The 19148-nt window shown below is 40.8% G+C and overlaps 1 protein-coding gene across 1 annotated transcript in view; it reads left to right on the top strand.

The window, feature by feature from the left end:
- LOC128686064 (cytosolic carboxypeptidase 1-like) overlaps nucleotides 1-19148 on the top strand; it is a 224920-nt gene that overhangs the window by 169800 nt on the left and 35972 nt on the right. The window contains exons 13-14 of the mRNA XM_070080124.1: nucleotides 9776-9937; nucleotides 10215-10391. Coding sequence (XP_069936225.1) covers nucleotides 9776-9937; nucleotides 10215-10391 — 339 coding nt within the window. The remainder of the gene's footprint in view (nucleotides 1-9775; nucleotides 9938-10214; nucleotides 10392-19148) is intronic.

Here is a 19148-nt window from a genome sequence, read left to right as displayed (position 1 = left end):
ACCAGGACCCACACGTTACTGAATTCACAAACACAATGAGTAACTGTATGTTGCTACCAACAGTAACAAAACCTACAAGAGTTACAGAGACTAGTGTTTCCCTACTTGACCACATCTGGACCAACACCATATCCCCTTTAAAATCAGGCATAATTACAGATAATACCACAGACCACTACCCTACTTTCCTCATAACAACTCTTGGTAAATTACCCCAAGACACTACTAAAGTCACCTTCAGACTTCACAATGAGGCAGCCATTAATAACTTCACAACAGCAGTAGCAAACATTGACTGGCACACTGAGCTAGAAATCAATACAGATATTGACGAATGTATTAATAATTTTCTAAAAAAGACCCAATACCTCTATAACAAGCACTGCCCTAAAAAAACTAAGCAGATGACAGCTAAGAGACTGAACAGTCCCTGGCTAACACCCAGCATTCTCAAATCCATAAATACAAAACACCAATATGAAAAACAGTACAGAATGGGTCACATAACCAGAGACCAAACAAAACGTTACTCGTCAATCCTAACCAGCCTGATAAGAAGGGCAAAAAAATTGTATTATGAGAACAGATTATCCAACTTACGAGGTGATATAAAAAAGACCTGGAAAACCCTATCAGAAATTCTGGGAACAAAAAAGATATCACGAAATAGCGAAATAAAATTAGCAAAATCAGATGAACCCCAACTCCCACCAACAGAAACAGCAAACAGACTCAATGATTTCTTCTCCACTATAGGACAAAACCGTGCCAATAAAATCCCAAGCTCAGATACCCCACCAAATGACTACCTCACCGGCAACTACCCGAACACACTGTTCCTAGCTCCAACTAACCCATACGAAGTCTCCCTTATTATCAACGCACTAAAAAACAAGGCAGGAGATTTAAATACCTTACCACCCTTTATATACAAAAAAGTGTCATAAGTGCTATCACCAATCATTGCAACACTCTTTAACAAATCCATTGAATCCTCCACCTTCCCTACAGTACTCAAAATAGCAAGGGTCACCCCAATCCACAAAGGAGGAGACCAAACAGAGTTGAATAACTATAGGCCAATATCCAACTTACACCCTCTCTCAAAAATCTTCGAAAAATTAATTCATAAACGAATCTACTCCTACCTTATCTCCCAAAACATACTCAACCCCTGCCAATTTGGATTCAGGCCTAATAAAAATACTAATGATGCTATTATACACATGCTAGAACATATATACACTGCAATAGAGAAAAAAGAAGTCCCACTGGGGATCTTCATTGACTTACGTAAAGCTTTTGATACAGTTGACCATGACTTGCTCCACGTAAAATTGTCACACTATGGTATAAGAGGGCACTCCCTCAACTACCTCAAGTCATACCTCAGCAACAGAAGCCAATATGTGTACGCAAATGGGGCAAACTCTTCTGCACAACCAATTACAGTTGGTGTCCCACAGGGAAGTGTCCTTGGCCCTCTTCTCTTTCTCCTATACATAAATGACCTACCAAATGCTTCGCAATTACTCAAACCCACACTATTTGCTGATGACACAACATACGTCTTCTCCCACCCGAGCCCAGTCACGCTAGCCAATACTGTAAATACCGAATTACAGAAAATATCTACCTGGATGAGTACTATCAAACTTACACTAAACATTGACAAAACCTACTTCATTCAGTTTGGTAACAGAGCTACAGATGTCCCTCTTAACATAATGATAAACGGATCACCTATCACAAAGCTAACAGAGGGAAAATTCTTAGGAATCCACCTTGATAATAGACTCAAATTTCATACACATATACAACAAATTTCTAAGAAAATTTCCAAGACTGTAGGCATACTATCGAAGATACGGTACTATGCTCCACAGTCAGCCCTCCTGGCCCTATATCACTCTCTTATTTACCCCTATCTCACCTATGGAATTTGTGCATGGGGCTCAACAACAAGTAACCATCTCAGACCACTAATTACCCAACAAAAGGCTGCAGTTAGAATGATAACAAATTCTCACTACAGGCAGCACACTCCACCAATATTCAATACACTCAACCTACTCACCATACAAAACATCCATACTTATTACTGCACCTATTACATACATAGAACACTCAACTCTGATATTAACCCTCCCCTCAAACATCTCCTTGCCAACCTCAACAGAACACATGACCATAACACAAGGCACAGATCACTCTTTGATATTCCTCGTGTCCATCTCACGCTATGCAAAAACTCAATGCACATAAAAGGCCCTAAAATCTGGAATTCATTACCTGTAAATATAAAAGAAACACTACCTGTCTATAAATTCAAGTCTCTTCTCAAAGATCACTTACTCACCCAAAACCAAATAAATACTGAATAACTGAACCTTATAAATTGTATATCTTAAATGTTTCTCACAATTATATCACATAAATGTTAAACCTAAAACCCAATCTAACTTTATTATTTTTTAAATACACTACCTAACAGAATACTCCATTCTACTGAATTTACAACAATGCATGCAACCATATGACCTGTCTTTGTAATACTCACTTGTGCTTTATAGTAATCTGTTTACATTAATGTTTTTCACTGATTTCATCATTGCTTAGTTAATCTTAAGTTAATTTTAAGCCAGCCCGTAATGCTATGCATAGTATAAGTGGCTTTGGCATGCTGCTCTTATCTGTATTTTTTTGTACCTCTGTATGTGTGCTCAAATTATAAATAAATAAATAAATAAATAAATAAATAAATAAATGTGTGTGTGTGTGTGTGAGTGTGAGTGTGTGTGTGTGTGTGTGTGTGTGTGTGTGTGTGTGTGTGTGTGTGTGTGTGTGTGTGTGTGTGTGTGTGTGTGTGTGTGTGTGTGTGTGTGTGTGTTTATGTGTGTGTATGTGTATGAGTGTGTGTGTATGAGTGTGTGTGTGTGTGTGTGTGTGTGTGTACTCACCTAATTGTACTCACCTAATTGTGGTTGCAGGGGTCGAGACTCAGCTCCTGGCCCTGCCTCTTCACTGATCGCTACTAGGTCCTCTGTCTCTCTGCTTCCTGAGCTTTATCATACCTCTTCTTAAAACTATGTATGGTTCCTGCCTCCACTACTTCACTTGCTAGGCTATTCCACTTCCTGACGACTCTATGACTGAAGAAATACTTCCTAACATCCCTGTGACTCGTCTGAGTCTTCCACTTCCAGTTGTGACCCCTTGTTCCTGTGTTCCCTCTCTGGAACATCCTATCTCTGTCCACCTTGTCTATTCCCCGCAGTATCTTGTATGTCATTATCATGTCTCCCCTGACCCTTCTGTCCTCCAGTGTCGTCAGTTCAAGTTCCCTCAACCTTTCCTCGTATGACATTTCCCTGAGCTCTGGGACTAGCCCTGTTGCAAACCTTTGTACTTTCTCTAACTTCTTGACGTGCTTGACCAGGTGTGGGTTCCAGACTGGTGCTGCATACTCCAGTATGGGCCTAACATACACAGCGTACAGTGTCTTGAACAATTCCTTATTAAGGTATCGGAACGCTATTCTCAGGTTTGCAAGGCGCCCGTATGCTGCAGCAGTTATTTGGTTGATGTGTGCCTCCGGTGACGTGCTTGGTGTTATGGTCACCCTGAGGTCTTTCTCCCTGAGTGAGGTCTGTAGTCTTTGTCCACCTAGCCTATACTCTGTCTGCGGTCTTCTTTGCCTCTCCCCGATCGTCATGACTTTGCATTTGGCAGGATTGAATTCGAGAAGCCAGTTTCTGGACCACATGTCCAGCCTGTCCAGGTCTCTTTGCAGTCCTGCCTCATCCGATTTAATTCTTCTCATCAACTTCACATCATCTGCGAATAGGGACACTTCAGAGTCTATTACTTCCAACATGTCGTTCACATATATCAAAAATAGCACGGGTCCTAGAACTGACCCCTGTGGGACCCCGCTCGTCACAGGCGCCCACTGTGATACCTCTTCACGTACCATGACTCATTGCTGCCTCCCTGTCAGGTATTCCCTGATCCATTGCAGTGCCCTCCCTGTTACATGCCCCTGATCCTCCAGCTTCTGCACTAATCTCTTGTGGGGAATTGTGTCAAAGGCCTTCCTGCAGTCTAGGAAAATGCAATCTACCCACCCCTCTCTCTCGTGTCTTACTTCTGTTACCTTGTCATAAAACTCCAGGAGGTTTGTGATACAAGATTTGCCTTCCATGAACCCATGCTGGTTTTCATTTATAATCTTGTTCTGTTCCAGGTGTTCGACCACTCTCCTCCTGATAATCTTCTCCATGACTTTGCACACAATACATGTCAGAGACACAGGTCTGTAGTTTAGCGCCTCGTTTCTGTTTCCTTTCTTAAATATGGGGACTACATTTGCTGTCTTCCATTTCTCAGGTAGTTGCCCAGTTTCAAGGGATGTGTTGAAGATTGTGGTTAGAGGCACGCACAGCATCTCTGCTCCTTCTCTAAGGACCCATGGGGAGATGTTGTCCAGTCCCATCGCCTTTGAGGTATCAAGGTCGCTTAGGAGCTTCTTCACCTCCTCCTCGGTTGTTCATGTGTCATCCAACACTTGTTGGTATATTCCCTCTTGATGTTCCCTTCTGTGCTGTCTTCCCACAGCCCTTCCTGTCTCTACTGTAAAAACTTCTTTAAATCTCCTGTTTAGCTCCTCACATACCTCCTGATCATTTCTTGTGAGTTCTCCACCTTCTGTCCTTAATCTGATCACCTGGTCTTTGACTGTTGTCTTCCTCCTGATGTGGCTATACAACAGTTTCGGGTCAGTCTTGATTCTCGATGCTATGTCATTTTCATACTGTCACTGGGCCTCCCTCCTTACCTGTGCGTACTCGTTCCTGGCTCTGCGACTGATCTCCCTATTTTCGTGTGTTCTCTGCCTTCTGTACTTTTTCCATTCTCTATTGCACTTGGTTTTTGCCTCCTTACACCGTCGGGTAAACCAGGGGCTCGTTCTGGTCTTCCCATTGTTTCTGTTGCCCTTGGGAATAAACCTTTCCTCTGCCGCCTTGCATTTTGTTGTTACATATTCCATCATTTCGTTTACTGGCTTTCTTGCCAGTTCTCTGTGCCACGGAACCTCCCGCAGGAAGTTCTTCAACCCTATGTAGTCCCCTCTTTTATAGTCAGGCTTTTCCCATTCAACTCCTGTTACTCTCTCCACTTGCAGCTCTACTATGTATTCAAAGCACAGAACCACGTGGTCGCTAGCTCCTAAGGGACTCTCATACTTGATGTCCTCAATGTCTGAGCTGCCCAGGGTGAACACAAGGTCCAATCTTGCTGGTTCATCCTCCCCTCTCACTCTGGTAGTGTTCTTAACATGTTGGTGCATGAGGTTTTCCAGTACCACGTCCAACATCTTGGCTCTCCATGTTTCGGGACCCCCATGTGGCTCCAGGTTTTCCCAGTCAATCTCCCTGTGGTTGAAATCTCCCATAACCAGCTACTTTGCTCTGCTGGAGTGAGCTCTTCTTGCCACCTCAGCAAGTGTGTCCACCATTGCTCTGTTGTGTGTGTGTGTGTGTGTGTGTGTGTGTGTGTACTCACCTATTTGTACTCACCTATTTGTGGTTGCAGGGGTCGAGTCCTAGCTCCTGGCCCCGCCTCTTCACCGGTTGCTACTAGGCCCTCTCTCTCCCCGCTCCATGAGCTTGATCAAACCTCGTCTTAAAACTGTGTATGGTTCTTGCCTCCACTACGTCATTTTCTAGGCTATTCCACTGCCTTACAACTCTATGACTGAAGAAATACTTCCTACTATCTCTCTGACTCATTTGTGTCTTCAACTTCCAATTGTGGCCTCTTGTTTCTGTGTCCCCTCCCTGGAACATCCTGTCTTTGTCCACCTTGTCTATTCCACGCAGTATTTTATATGTCGTTATCATGTCTCCCCTGACCCTCCTGTCCTCCAGTGTGGTCAGGCCGATTTCCCTTAATCTTTCTTCATAGGACATTCCCCTTAGCTCTGGAACTAACCTTGTCGCAAACCTTTGTACTTTCTCTAGTTTCTTGACGTGCTTTATCAAGTGCGGGTTCCAAACAGGTGCTGCATACTCCAGTATGGGCCTGACATACACGGTGTACAGTGTCTTGAATGATTCCTTACTAAGGTATCGGAATGCTGTTCTCAGGTTTGCCAGGCGCCCATATGCTGCAGCAGTTATCTATCTGTGTTTGTGTGTGTGTGTGTGTGTGTGTGTGTACGAGTTTATGTATGTGTGTGTGTGTGTGACTCAACAATCATCATTTGCACCAATAACTTATTACAGTTGTGACCGTGTGTGGAAGTGTGAATTGCTCATTACTCTGGAATTTGTTCATGTTTGTACCCATGTATAAACGTAAGTAACCATTCTTACAGGATTCATTACCTTTGTACGTAGTTCAGCTAACAAAACTTTGGGGCCAAGTCCCTGGACCCATTATGTACCTCTGTAATCTGTAAATACCTTTGTAACGTGTCATAATTGTGACTAGACCTACCTGGAGTTCATTACCTTTGTAAATTGTGAGTTCATTACCTTTGTAAATTGTGAGTTCATTACCTCTGTAACTTGCTCAGCTATCAAAACTTTGGAGTCCAGTCCCTGGACCAATTATGTACCTCTGTAATCTTTTGACTACCGCCCACAGGATGGGTATGGGGTGCATAATAAACATATTAAACTAACTCTTGCATTGAGGTACAACCGACCATGAGTCACGAGTGCCCACATCAGAGGTAGAAGGTTGAGGATCGTCAGGGTTTTCTGCACTATTATCAATATCCTGATCATTCCTTTCGGTCACTAACTGATCAAAGCCATAGAATTTGTCTTCATTTCCACTTCCATCAGTGTCAGAACTATCAGATAGGAAGAGGAGAGTCCCAATTTTCTGGGGAGTGAGAGCTGACTTGCGACGAGACATGGTGAACAAGGGTAACTGAGCCAGCGTTCCCACAATGCTATGCGGGCGCCTAGATTTTTTGTTTATGGCGCACACCCACCACGCAGACCCATTCTCTCACATGTAGGCCTATGAGCGCTTTCGCACTAAATTTGACGGCACTAGAATTTTGGCGTAAATCTACGGTTTGGACACTCAACGTGAAGCCGTAGATCTACGGGACGGACCCTGAAAGGGTTAACCCTTTCAGGGTCCGTCCCGAACGGGTCTGCGTGGTGGGTGTGCGCCATAAACAAAAAATCTAGGCGCCTGCATAGCATTGTGGGAACGCTGGCTCAGTTACCCTTGTCATTATGACCAGGAAAAGATTCTCTATCATTTCATAAGAAAATTTTTTTTTTTTTTTTTCCAAAAAATTTTCAACACTAAGAATAATTTTAGGAGAGGGCCTGCCGACCCTGAAAGGGTTAACCCTTTCAGGGTCGGCAGGCCCTCTCCTAAAATTATTCTTAGTGTTGAAAATTTTTTGGAAAAAACAAAAAAAAAAATTTTTTTTCTTATGAAATGATAGAGAATCTTTTCCTGGTCATAATGACACCAAAAGTATGAAATTTGATAGAAAACTTACGGAATTATGCTCTCGCCCTATTTTCGGCCAATTCCAATGTACCAGTCGACAGAAATCACACCTATTTTGCTAGAACTCTATTTTTTCTATCAAATGAGTACAAGAAACTACCCATTTACCGATTTGAACTATCCAATAAAGTGGTCAGAAATTGGTAATTTTGCCAATTTTACACAAATTTCAAAAGATGCCAATTTCCAAATAAGGTCCAGAGTAAACAAGACAGACATTCCTGGCACTAAAATAACATTTCCTCTGTTCATTAGTCACGTCCCCAGGCCTCTGTTATATTTCTTTTGCTTTCCACTTTGAATTTCTATTCTCACAAAAAATAGAAGATTTACTGTTATGCAGACTACTGCATTAGTGTAGAAATGGTATAAATAATATCAGCGCACTTGTGAAAGAATATTAGACTCACCAGTTGATGTGTATTGGACGCATGGCATGATTTGTTTACTTTTGAACTTTGGCAAAAATCGAACATTTCTGTTAATTTGAACTCAATTTCAAGGTACTTTTCATTGTGAAACCAATCAAAATCATCTCAATTTCCGTAATATGTCTTCCATTCTATAAAATGAGACCAGGAAAACTAGAATACAGCCATAAATACCATATGAAAATACACTGCAAAGTTGCTGTTTTAAACCAAAAACACGGTCGGAGTTTTTTCTCTCATTATGCACTGTGTGCTACAGGAATTTTTTTATACTGTGCACACTGGCCACATAGACCCATTCTTTCATATGTAGGCCTACCAGAGTTCTCTCACTAGATTTGAAGGCGCTAGAATTTATGCGTACTAGTACGGCACCAACCCTGGCGTGCAAGCCGTACTAGTATGGCGCCAACCCTGAAAGGGTTAATACACAAATAACCCGCACATAAAAGAGAGAAGCTTACGACGACGTTTTGGTCCGACTTGGACCATTGACAAAGTCATTGACTTTGTCAATGGTCCAAGTCGGACTGAAACGTCGTCGTAAGCTTCTCTCTTTTATGTGCGGGTTATTTGTGTATCGTTCCAGTCACGGTATTGTGCCTTTTTTGTTATTCCTGAAAGGGTTAACAAGGAAACATTTCGCCACACAATGGCTTCATTAGTCCATACAAAGGACTGATGAAGCCACTGTTTGGCAAAATGTTTCCTCATTAAAGATACCCAATTGTTGCACATGTGTCTAATTTATCAACTTGTTAGTTCTCAGAACTATTCATCTACATACAATGCATTCTTTTTGACTAAGCTCTGAATTTCTGTTTTTTTTTTTTTCTCTCTTCCATCCTTTCCAGATGAGTGTCTCCTCACCCATTGAGAGTGGAAATATAGGTTACTGATGCTGTCAGTGCAATTATAAATTGTAATTTCCTATTTGTTCTTATAGGTAACTAATACCATAATTTTTAAAGAACAATGTTGTTATCTTGGAGAAAGCCAGTTTTTTTTTTTAATGCTATTCCTATTCCTAGAAGAGGGACACTATAGCAGATCAACACACTAGAAGAGGGACATTATAGCAAATCAACACATTACAAGGACACTATAACCAGTCAGCATTAAGAGGCACCCTATAACAAATCGGAACATTATTAGCCAATTGGCTTATCAGAAGAAGTGCACTATAGTCAGTCAGCACACCAGAAGAACCACAGTATAGCCAATCAGCACTAAAAGAGGTACACTATAGCCAGTCAGCACTGTAAAGGAGGTACACTACAGCTAGTCAGCACTGTTAAAGAGGTACACTACAGCCAGTCAGTACTGTAAAAGAGGTACACTATAACCCATTTGTTCACTGTAAAAGATATGTTATAGTCAATTAGTGGAGTATACAAGATAAACACTAGCTAATCAGAACACTATAAAAGAGGTACACTAGCCAGTCAGAGCACTACAAAAGCTTTACACTAACCAGTATGTGCACTGTGAAAAATGTACCCTATGGTTAATCACAACATTGTAAAACAGGGATACTATAGTTAATCAGTGCACTGTAAAAAAATTACTCTATAGTTAATCAGTAAACTAAAAAAGGTACACTATAGCCAGTCACTACACTATAAAAGTGCATTAGCCACTATAAAACAGGTACAGTATAACTAATTAGTGAACTTTAAAAAGAGGTACATTATAGCCAAGCAGTGTATTGTTAGAGGTACTCTACAGTACTCTATAGCCATTCATAGCACTGTAAAAGAAGTACGTACAATGTTATTGTGAGTGTTGTCGTCTTACAGGCTTTGTTGGACTACCTGACAACAATAGCAAAACTTAAGGTTCGTGTGTTTTGTGACTTACATGGTCACTCACGGCAGAAGAACGTGTTTATGTATGGATGTTCACGTATGCAGTCATGGTGGCCAGGGGACAAGGATTTGCCTGATAATCCTGATTTCATGGTAGGCTAATAAAAAAATCACTTTTATGAAATATTTCTAACATTGGGCTGTCAATGCATAAGGTGAATTTAAAATTACTGTACATGTTATTTCTTTTATCCTGTACATAGTTGTGTCTATACAGCATTGTACTATACATCTTCTGGTTTTCTGTATATTTTTTTGCTGTATATTTCATGTTTTATTGTGATTTTTTTAATTTTTTTATTTCATACAATATTTATGTGCTAGTAGTCATGCTTTTCTTAATACAGTAGTACATTATTTTCATTTTCAGCTTTTGCCACAACTTGCTCAAAAGTACATGAAGACATTTTCCCTTCGTGACTGCCACTTTTTAATAGAACGAGCAAGGGAATCCACGGCACGTGTGGCAGTGTGGAGACAGTTCAACATTCCTATGTCTTACACAATGGAGGCATCTACCTGCGGGTGTGATCAAGGAAAATACAAAGTTAGTGTCAGGATTTTTTCTTTCTACATTCATCTAATGATGCTGTATGTCATGGAAACACCAGGTTGCCTCCCTAAATCTGAATGTCATAGTACAGTGGACCCCCGCATAATGATATTATTTCAATCCAGAAGTCTGTTTGGGTGCCGTTATAGACCGAATTTGTTCCCATAAGAAATATTGTGAATTAGATTAGTCCATTTCAGACCCCTAAAAATACGCCTACAAATGCACTTACAAAAATAAACTTACATAATTGGTCGAGTTGGGAGCTGATCGTTATCCGGGGGTCCACTGTATATTGAACTTGCTGAAATTTTTGGTGCTTCTTGGTCTTATTCAAACTAGACTATTTGGACCAGGTATATTTTTCTGATTTAGCAAGTAGATTCTCTGGGCTTAATGGCATTCATCATCAAGGATTGTCCTTGTGTTTTGGGGATCTTTTAGTCTTCCCTGAATGAAAATCTGTATGCACAATTGAATGTTCATTTGCATCAGGATCAACAAGACATACACACACTCTATTATTTTGTTTGCTTCCATTGCCTTCATGATGCAGCAATTATTACAGCCTCTCCTCACTTAACGATGTACTCATTTACCGATGCCTTGGACTTATGACGGGCTCTCTGACCAGTATTCATGCCTAAATAATGTATATTAGAGCTGATTTCCACTATTTTGTTTATTTCAATATATACAGTGCACTACTGTATAAACATTTAAAAATATACCAGAAATGTTATAAATGGTGCAGAGGTGGCATTAAAACAATATCAGAGATGGTTGATACAAACTCACTACCATTATAGTATGCTCCACGCTTAGCAACGAATTCGTTTAACGATGTGGTCTTAGGAACAGAACTCTGTCGTTAAGTGAGGAGAGGCTGTATTATTTTTTTATTATCATCTTACACATACAGATCCTGTCAGTCCTTAGGCCTACCTCCTCTTTCTGTCTTTCTTGTTGTTTTTTAAACCAGCTTATCCATCATAAACAATAAATAACAAAAATGGCTTTTGCAATTTGCTTATAGTACAGTACGTATTTTGAAAATTCTAAAGCTTTTTGATTTTTGTAGTCTTAACTAATGGTACTGTATTCAGAGTTCCCCTCGCATAAAGAATACAGGCACTCACAGAGAAAAATGTTCACAGAGATCTGGCCAACCTCACTACATTACTGCTATTTCTCACAGTATAATAAACTATTATCCATCACAAAGAGGATGGAACTGTGTTCAGCTATTTGAAAAATTGAATAAGTCTGTTGGAGTTTTAGGTTATTGTTTTTAGTTCCTGTATTTATTATAGTTCATTAGAACACATCATTGTTAATTTATTGGTTAATTTATTGATACATATGATCCAAGAACAACTCAGTTAAAAATACAAAATAAGATAATTCTGCATAAGTGTATTAGATAGGAATGAATGGAGATGAATGGTTTTTGCAATCTGAAGAGCTGTTGGAGTGTGAGCAAGGTAATATTTTGTGAAGGGATTCAAGGAAACCAGTTAACAGAACTTGAGTCCTGGAGATGGGAAGTACAATGCTTGCACTTTAAAGGAGGGGTATGGGATATTGGCTGTTTGGAGTGACATCTAAACTGTCATATCTGAGCACCTCTTCAAAGACAGTGATTATGTATGAATGATGGTGAAAGTGTTGAATGATGATGAAACTTTTTTCTTTCTTTGTGGTTCGCCCTGCCTCGGTGGGAAACGGCCAACATATTTAAAAAAAAAAAAAACAATCTCCCCAAATGTATATAAAATTACAATTGTATATGGCTAGTACTTAATTTTGGGGCTATGCACCATATGGCACCTGTTTTCTTTGGTCAGATACATCATCATCTTTCAACAAACTGGCCATATCCCACCAAGGCAGGGTGGCCCAAAAAGAATAACAAAAGTTTCTCTTTTTAAATTTAGTAATTTATACAGGAGAAGGGGTTACTAGGCCCTTGCTCCCGGCATTTTAGTCGCCTCTTACAACACGCATGGCTTACGGAGGAAGAATTCTGTTCCACTTCCCCATGGAGATAAGAGGAAATAAACAAGAACAAGAACTAGAAAGAAAATAGCAGAAAACCCAGAGGGGTGTGTGTATATATATGCTTGTATATGTGTAGTGTGACCTAAGTGTAAGTAGAAGTAGCAAGACGTACCTGAAATCTTGCATGTTTATGAGACAGAAAAAAGACACCACCAATCCTACCATCATGTAAAACAATTACAGGCTTTCGTTTTACACTCACTTGGCAAGATGGTAGTGATGGTAGTGCCTCCGTGGGCGGTTGCTGTCTACCAACCTACTACCTAGGAGTCAGATACATGGCCACAGAATTAAAAATCAACCATAGAATTATTTCAGAATTATTCTCAGTGGGTTTCCCAGGCTCAAATTTCTTCTTTTCCCAACTGTCTTATGAATAGCACTGTTAACATGATTACAGTGAAATTTAAAAGAATGGAAGCATTTTTCTTCTTGTGCACTGATTTTACAAAGCTTCTTTTGTAATAAACACCTTTCAGAATTTACTGAAACACCTTTCAGTAAATTCTGTCCTCTAATGTTATCAAGCTTATCTCCTTTAGTCTCTCCTCATAACTCATTCCTTAACTCTGGGACTAGTCTTGTTGTAAACCTGTGCACTTTTTCTGGTCTTGATTTGGTACTGGAGTGTATACTATGTGCCATTTACCCATTGATACAATGTCTCTTTGGGTTTATAAAGTGATGTACAGTGGACCCTCGCCTAACGATATTAATCCGTTCCTGAGAATTCAACTTTAGGCGAAATTATCGTTAGCTGAATTAATTTTCCCCATAAGAAATAATGGAAATCAAATTAATCCGTTCCTGACACCCCAAAGTATGAAAAAAAAAATTTTTTACCACATGAAATATTAATTTTAATACACACAAACTGAAGAAGACATGTACAATTACATGACACTTACCTTTATTGAAGATCTGGTGATGATTGATGGGATGGGAGGAGGGGAGAGTGTGGATGATGTTAATGTTTAGAAGGGGAATCCCCTCCCATTAGGACTTGAGATGTCAAGTCCTTTTCCGGAGTTACTTCCCTTCTTCTTTTAATGCCACTAGGACCAGCTTGAGAGTCACTGGACCTCTGTCGCACAATATACTGTCCATAGAGGCCTGTACCTCCCATTCCTTTATGACATTCCTAAAGTGTTTCACAACATTGTCAGTGTAATAGTCACCAGCACGGCTTGCAATAGCTGTGTGAGGGTGATTTTCATCAAAAAAGGTTTGCACTTTAAGCCACATTGCACACATTTCCCTAATCTTTGAAGTAGGCAACTTCCTCAATTTCTCTATCCCCTCCTCCGAAGTAGTTTCCTCAGGTGTGGCCTCTTGCTGTTGAAGATGATCTTGCAGCTCATCAGTGGTTAGTTCTTCATTGTCCTCCTCCACCAACTCTTCCACATCCTCCCCACTAACCTCCAATCCCAAGGACTTCTCCAGTGCCACAGTTCATTCCACAACTGGCATAGGCTTCTCAGGGTTAGCCTCAAATCCTTCAAAATCCCTTTTGTCTACACAATCTGGCCACAGTTTCTTCCAAGCAGAGTTCAAGGTCCTCTTAGTTACTTCCTCCCAAGCCTTACCTATAATGTTTACACAATTGAGGATGCTAAAGTGATCTCTCCAAAACTCTCTTAGAGTCAATTGAGTTTCTGAGGTCACTACAAAGCACCTTTCAAACATAGCTTTTGTGTAGAGTTATTTGAAGTTTGCAGTGACCTGCTAGTCCATGGGCTGCAGGAGAGGAGTGGTATTAGGAGGCAAAAACTTGACCTTAATGAAGCTCATGTCCCCAGAAAGTCGCTCTGCCACGTCTGAAGGATGACCAGGAGCATTGTCTAATACCAGGAGGCACTTAAGGTCCAATTTATTTTCCAGGAGGTAATTTTTCACAGTGGGGGCAAATGCATGGTGTAACCAGTCATAGAAAAGTTCTCTAGTGACCCATGCCTTACTGTTTGCCCTCCCCATCACACACAAATTAGCCTTGAGGACATCGTTTTTCCTGAACACTGGTAGTTTCAGAGTGATGCACCAATAAAGGCTTCACTTTGCAATCACCACTTGCATTAGTTCACATCAACAGAGTAAGCCTGTCTTTCATAGGCTTATGTCCTGGGAGTGCCTTTTCCTCCTGAGTAATGTAGATCCTGCTTGGCATTTTCTTCCAAAACAGGCCTGTTTCGTCACAATTAAACACTTGTTCAGGTTTCAATTCTTCACTGTCTATGTACTCCTTTAATTCCTTCACATATTTTTCAGCTGCTTTTTGGTCCAAACTGGCAGCCTCACCATGCCTTATCATACTTTGTATGCCACTACGATTCTTAAATCTCTCAAACCAACCTTTGCTGGCCTTTAATTCACTCACATCACCACTAGTTGCAGGCATTTTTCTAATTAAATCGTCTTGCAACTTCCTAGCCTTTTCACATATGATGGCTTGAGAGATGCTATCTCCTGCTATCTGTTTTCCGTTTGTCCACACCAATAACAGTCTCTCAACATCTTCTATCACTTGCGATCTCTGTTTCGAAAACAAAGTTGCACCTTTGGCAAGAACAGCTTCCTTGATTGCCGTTTGCTTGGCCACAATAGTAGCAATGGTTGATTGGGGTTTTGTGTACAACCTGGCCAGCTCGGAGACACGCACTCCACTTTCATACTTAGCAATGATCTCTTTCTTCATATCCATAGTAATTCTCACCCTTTTTGCTGTAGGGTTGGCACTAGAAGCTTTCTTGGGGCCCATTGTGACTTATTTTGCAGGTGCAATCACTAAAAACGCTGTGATAATACGAAATGTTCCGATTGTATGTTTGGATGTGACCGTGGTGTCTGGCTTGTAAACACTGGCACCCACGGGACAAGTGAGGCGTGCTCAGGCCACACGTGGACGCGTCTCGAATGGAATGAATCACGTTGGGCGATTTTTTTAGCACTAGCCGAGGCAAAATTTTTGCGTTAAAATGTATCACTAGGCGGATTTAATGTTATGCGATGCGTTCGTTAGGCGAGGGTCCACTGTACTATATTATAAAATAAAATAAAAATGAAATTGTATTTCTTTGCTAAGGTTACAATGTGCGTTTACAGTTCATAATTTGAATGGTACAAAGAAAGCCACTTTCATGCCAAGGCATTTCGGGCAGACTTAATCTAATGCTTATAGACTACTTTAGTCTAGACAGGTGAAGAGTGGTAGAATACATATATTCAGTATTTTACTCTATTATTAACCCTTAAACTCTCCAAAAAGAGCTACATTCACATGCGTAGTGCTCCAAAAGTTCATCTACGTTTTTTTACATATTTTCAAATACGTATAACAAAAAAAAACGTAGGTCAAAGTTTTTTTTACACGTTTTCAAATGTAAAAAAAAAAAAGGAAGCTCTACGTTTTTTACATACTTTCAAATGTTGAAAAAAACGTAGATCTACGTTTGGACAGTTTAAGGGTTAATATGAGGTAGTATAATTAATGATACAAACATACATTTTTAAGTTTGTAATAATGGCTTAATAGTTAAGGGATAATAAAATATTTGGGAAAGTTGCTTTAAATTTGGTTAAAGATTAGCATAGTGTGGGCATGGTTGCTATTGAGAGATGAGATGACTTTTGTGTATAGTCCTAAATTGATTTGTGGGTAGGGGACCTCTTGCTGTTTCAGGCAAAGTGTTCCGGAACTTTGGACCCTTTATGTGCATTACATTTTTGCATAGTGTGAGATGGACATGAGGGATGTCAAAAAGTCTTTTGTGACTTGTGTTATGCCTGTGTGTTCTGTTGAAGCTATCTAGGAGAAGTTTGAGTGGAGGGTTGATACTGGAGTTTAAGGTTCTCTATATATAGTAGGCACAGTAATGTGTATATTTTGTATATTAAGTAAGTTCAAACTTTTGAAGAGTGGTGGGATGTGTTGTCTGGCGCTGGAGTTTGTGATCATCCACACCGCCACTTTTTGTTGGGTTATTAAAGGTTTAAAGTGATTGGCCATGGTAGATCCCCAAACACAAATAACATAGGTGAGGTAAGGGTATATTAGAGAGTGATATAAAGTAAGGAGGGCCCTTTGGGGTACATAGTATTGTATCTTGGAAAGGATACCTACTGTTTTGTAAACTTAGACCTAAACCTAGACCTAGAAATTTGCCCTCATTGTGTCTTGTAATGGGTGAACCATTTATTGATATGTTTAGCTAGATATTTAATACACTGTCTTCAAAAAGCATGAAGTAGATTTTGTCTATATTGAGAGTAAGTTTGTTGTTTGTCATCCGGTTTGATATTTTGTGTAGCTCGCTATTTACAGTGTTACTAAGTATAACCAGGTTTGGGTGGGAGGAGATGTATGTGATGTCATCTGTGAATAGAACTGATTTAAGGAGTTGCAGTGCATTTGGGAGGGCATTGCTGTGAATAAGAAAGAGTAGAGAACCTAGGACACTTCCCTGTGCCACTCCAGTAACTACAGGCTGAGTATTGGAGGTCATGCCATTTGTGTATACATACTGGTGTCTACCACTAAGATAAGATTTTAGGTAATTGAGAGTGTCCTAGTATATTAACCCTTTCAGGGTCGAGAGGCCCTTTCCTAAACTTATTCTCAGGGTCGAAATTTTTTTTTTTGGGGGGGGGATTTTTTTTTCTTATGAAATGATAGAGAATCTTTTGCCGATCATAATGACACCAAAAGTATGAAATTTGATGGAAAACTTAGGGAATTATGCTCTCGCAAAGTTAGTGCTCTCGAAGATGTTTATGCATCAGCGATTTTGCCCACTTTGAGCCTTAATTTTGACCAATTCCAGTGTACTAGTCGGCAAAAGTCATAACTATTTCGCTAGAACTCCATTTTTTCTATCGAATGAGCACAAGAAACCACCCATTTACCAAGTTCAACTATCTAATAAAGTGGTCAGAAATTGGTAATTTTGCCAGTTTCACACAAATTTCAAAAGATGCCAATTTCCAAATAGGGTCCAGATGTTATTGCTGTTCTTACTGCTGATCAGCGGTTTAGTGCCGATGAAGGTAGCGTAGGTAGCAATGATATGGCCGTGGACTAGTTTGGCTTTAATTGGATAGGAGTGAGTACACAACGGGCAGTGTGAGGGAGTGACCGCAAGCCAGTCCGTGGAGGGGGAGCACTTGTGTCTATCAAGAGGGTCGGCCTAGGAGTGAGGGTGGATGGGCTCAGCCTCCCACTGACCTGAGTGAGCCTACAGAGGGCAGCACCTAAATGCCGCGAAATATGAACTAGTCAGAGCAGACGGCTAAGCTGTGTGTTCTGACAGTACAGGCTGTCTACATTTGCTCGGCCATGCACCTCACATAGTCCCGACGCGACAATACTGGTGGGCCCACAGGTATAAAGGAATTACTTACACTAGCTACCCCAGAGAGGGACTGGCTTTCACTCACTAGTAAATCAAAAATGGACATAAAAATGCAACAGGCAAAGAAACTCTCCCATCCAGGGGAAGAGAAAACTGGTTTGCCTGCGCTGTTTCATCGAGGAGAGAGTCCGGAGACGTCAGCACCGGAACTAAAATCTTCTATATACAGGTTGTCCGCAGGGCTGAACATCAGTTGACCACTCGTCTACGAACGATGTTGCACCTTCACATCTGCAAACAATGACTGACAGTAGCATTTCCTAAGGTGTGACATGTGACTCAGAGGGCAGCACTGCCCTGACCGTAATACAGGCTCTTTTTTTTTATATAAAAACACTGGGTGCACATACCTACAATAATACTATATCCATGGAATTCATTACACTCTGGGTACCCTTCTAAAAGTATTTACATAATTACATGATGTTGTCCACCCTGACTCCATTATCGACTAGCTATACAATGTATGTGCATTTATACCCATTTCTGCAAGCAAACAATTAGCATAACTAGCGTAGGAGTCAGACAAGTCAGTAGGTACGTCAATGTCACAGAAATGTATTGTTGTCCTGGGTCGCAGGCCATAAGTATGGAGCCTTACTGGGCCGTCTTCCGTACCAGTAGTAGTGGGAGAAGGGATAGACGGGTTGTCCCTAGCATTAGTCTGATTGTGGCATTGCAAAGCATGCGATTCCAGCTCTGCTTCGGCCTGCACATGGTCCACATACTTCATGTAATCAAGGTGGGCTTCCTTGATAGTTCCCGTAGCAATCTCCCTCACCTCGAACTTATTGCCAAGGAGCTGTCGTAGGACACGGTAAGGACCCACAAATTTTGGGACAAGTTTGTGCATACCTGGGGTCTGCGCTGGGTTGAGCAACATAACTTTGCAACCTGGTTCCACTTTGCTTTCCTTGGCGCGGGCATTACGCTCCAACGTGAACCTATCAGTAGCTTTGTTAAGGTTCTCTCGTACCCGCTGGAAGACAAGCTGCGTTGTCCTCATCTTTACTACACTGGGGTTATCAGTATCATAAGTAGGTCTAGGTGGAGCAAATAGAATTTCATATGGTAAGCGCTTGTCATAGCCATACAAAGCAAAATGAGGTGTCTCACTGATCGAGCTGTTGAGGGAGGAATTTAATGTACACTGAACATCTGGGATAGCCTCATCCCATGTAGTACAACTTGGGTTAACGGTTACCCTGAGCACCTCCAGGACTTTGCGATTTGTACGTTCAGCAAGACCATTACTCGCAGGGTGGCGTGGAGCTACTGGCGCTTG

Source organism: Cherax quadricarinatus, unplaced genomic scaffold (genome assembly GCF_038502225.1).
Source record: "Cherax quadricarinatus isolate ZL_2023a unplaced genomic scaffold, ASM3850222v1 Contig157, whole genome shotgun sequence".
Lineage (NCBI taxonomy): Eukaryota > Metazoa > Arthropoda > Malacostraca > Decapoda > Parastacidae > Cherax > Cherax quadricarinatus.
Note: the sequence above shows the minus strand (reverse complement) of the source record. Positions and strands in the feature narration are given on the sequence as shown.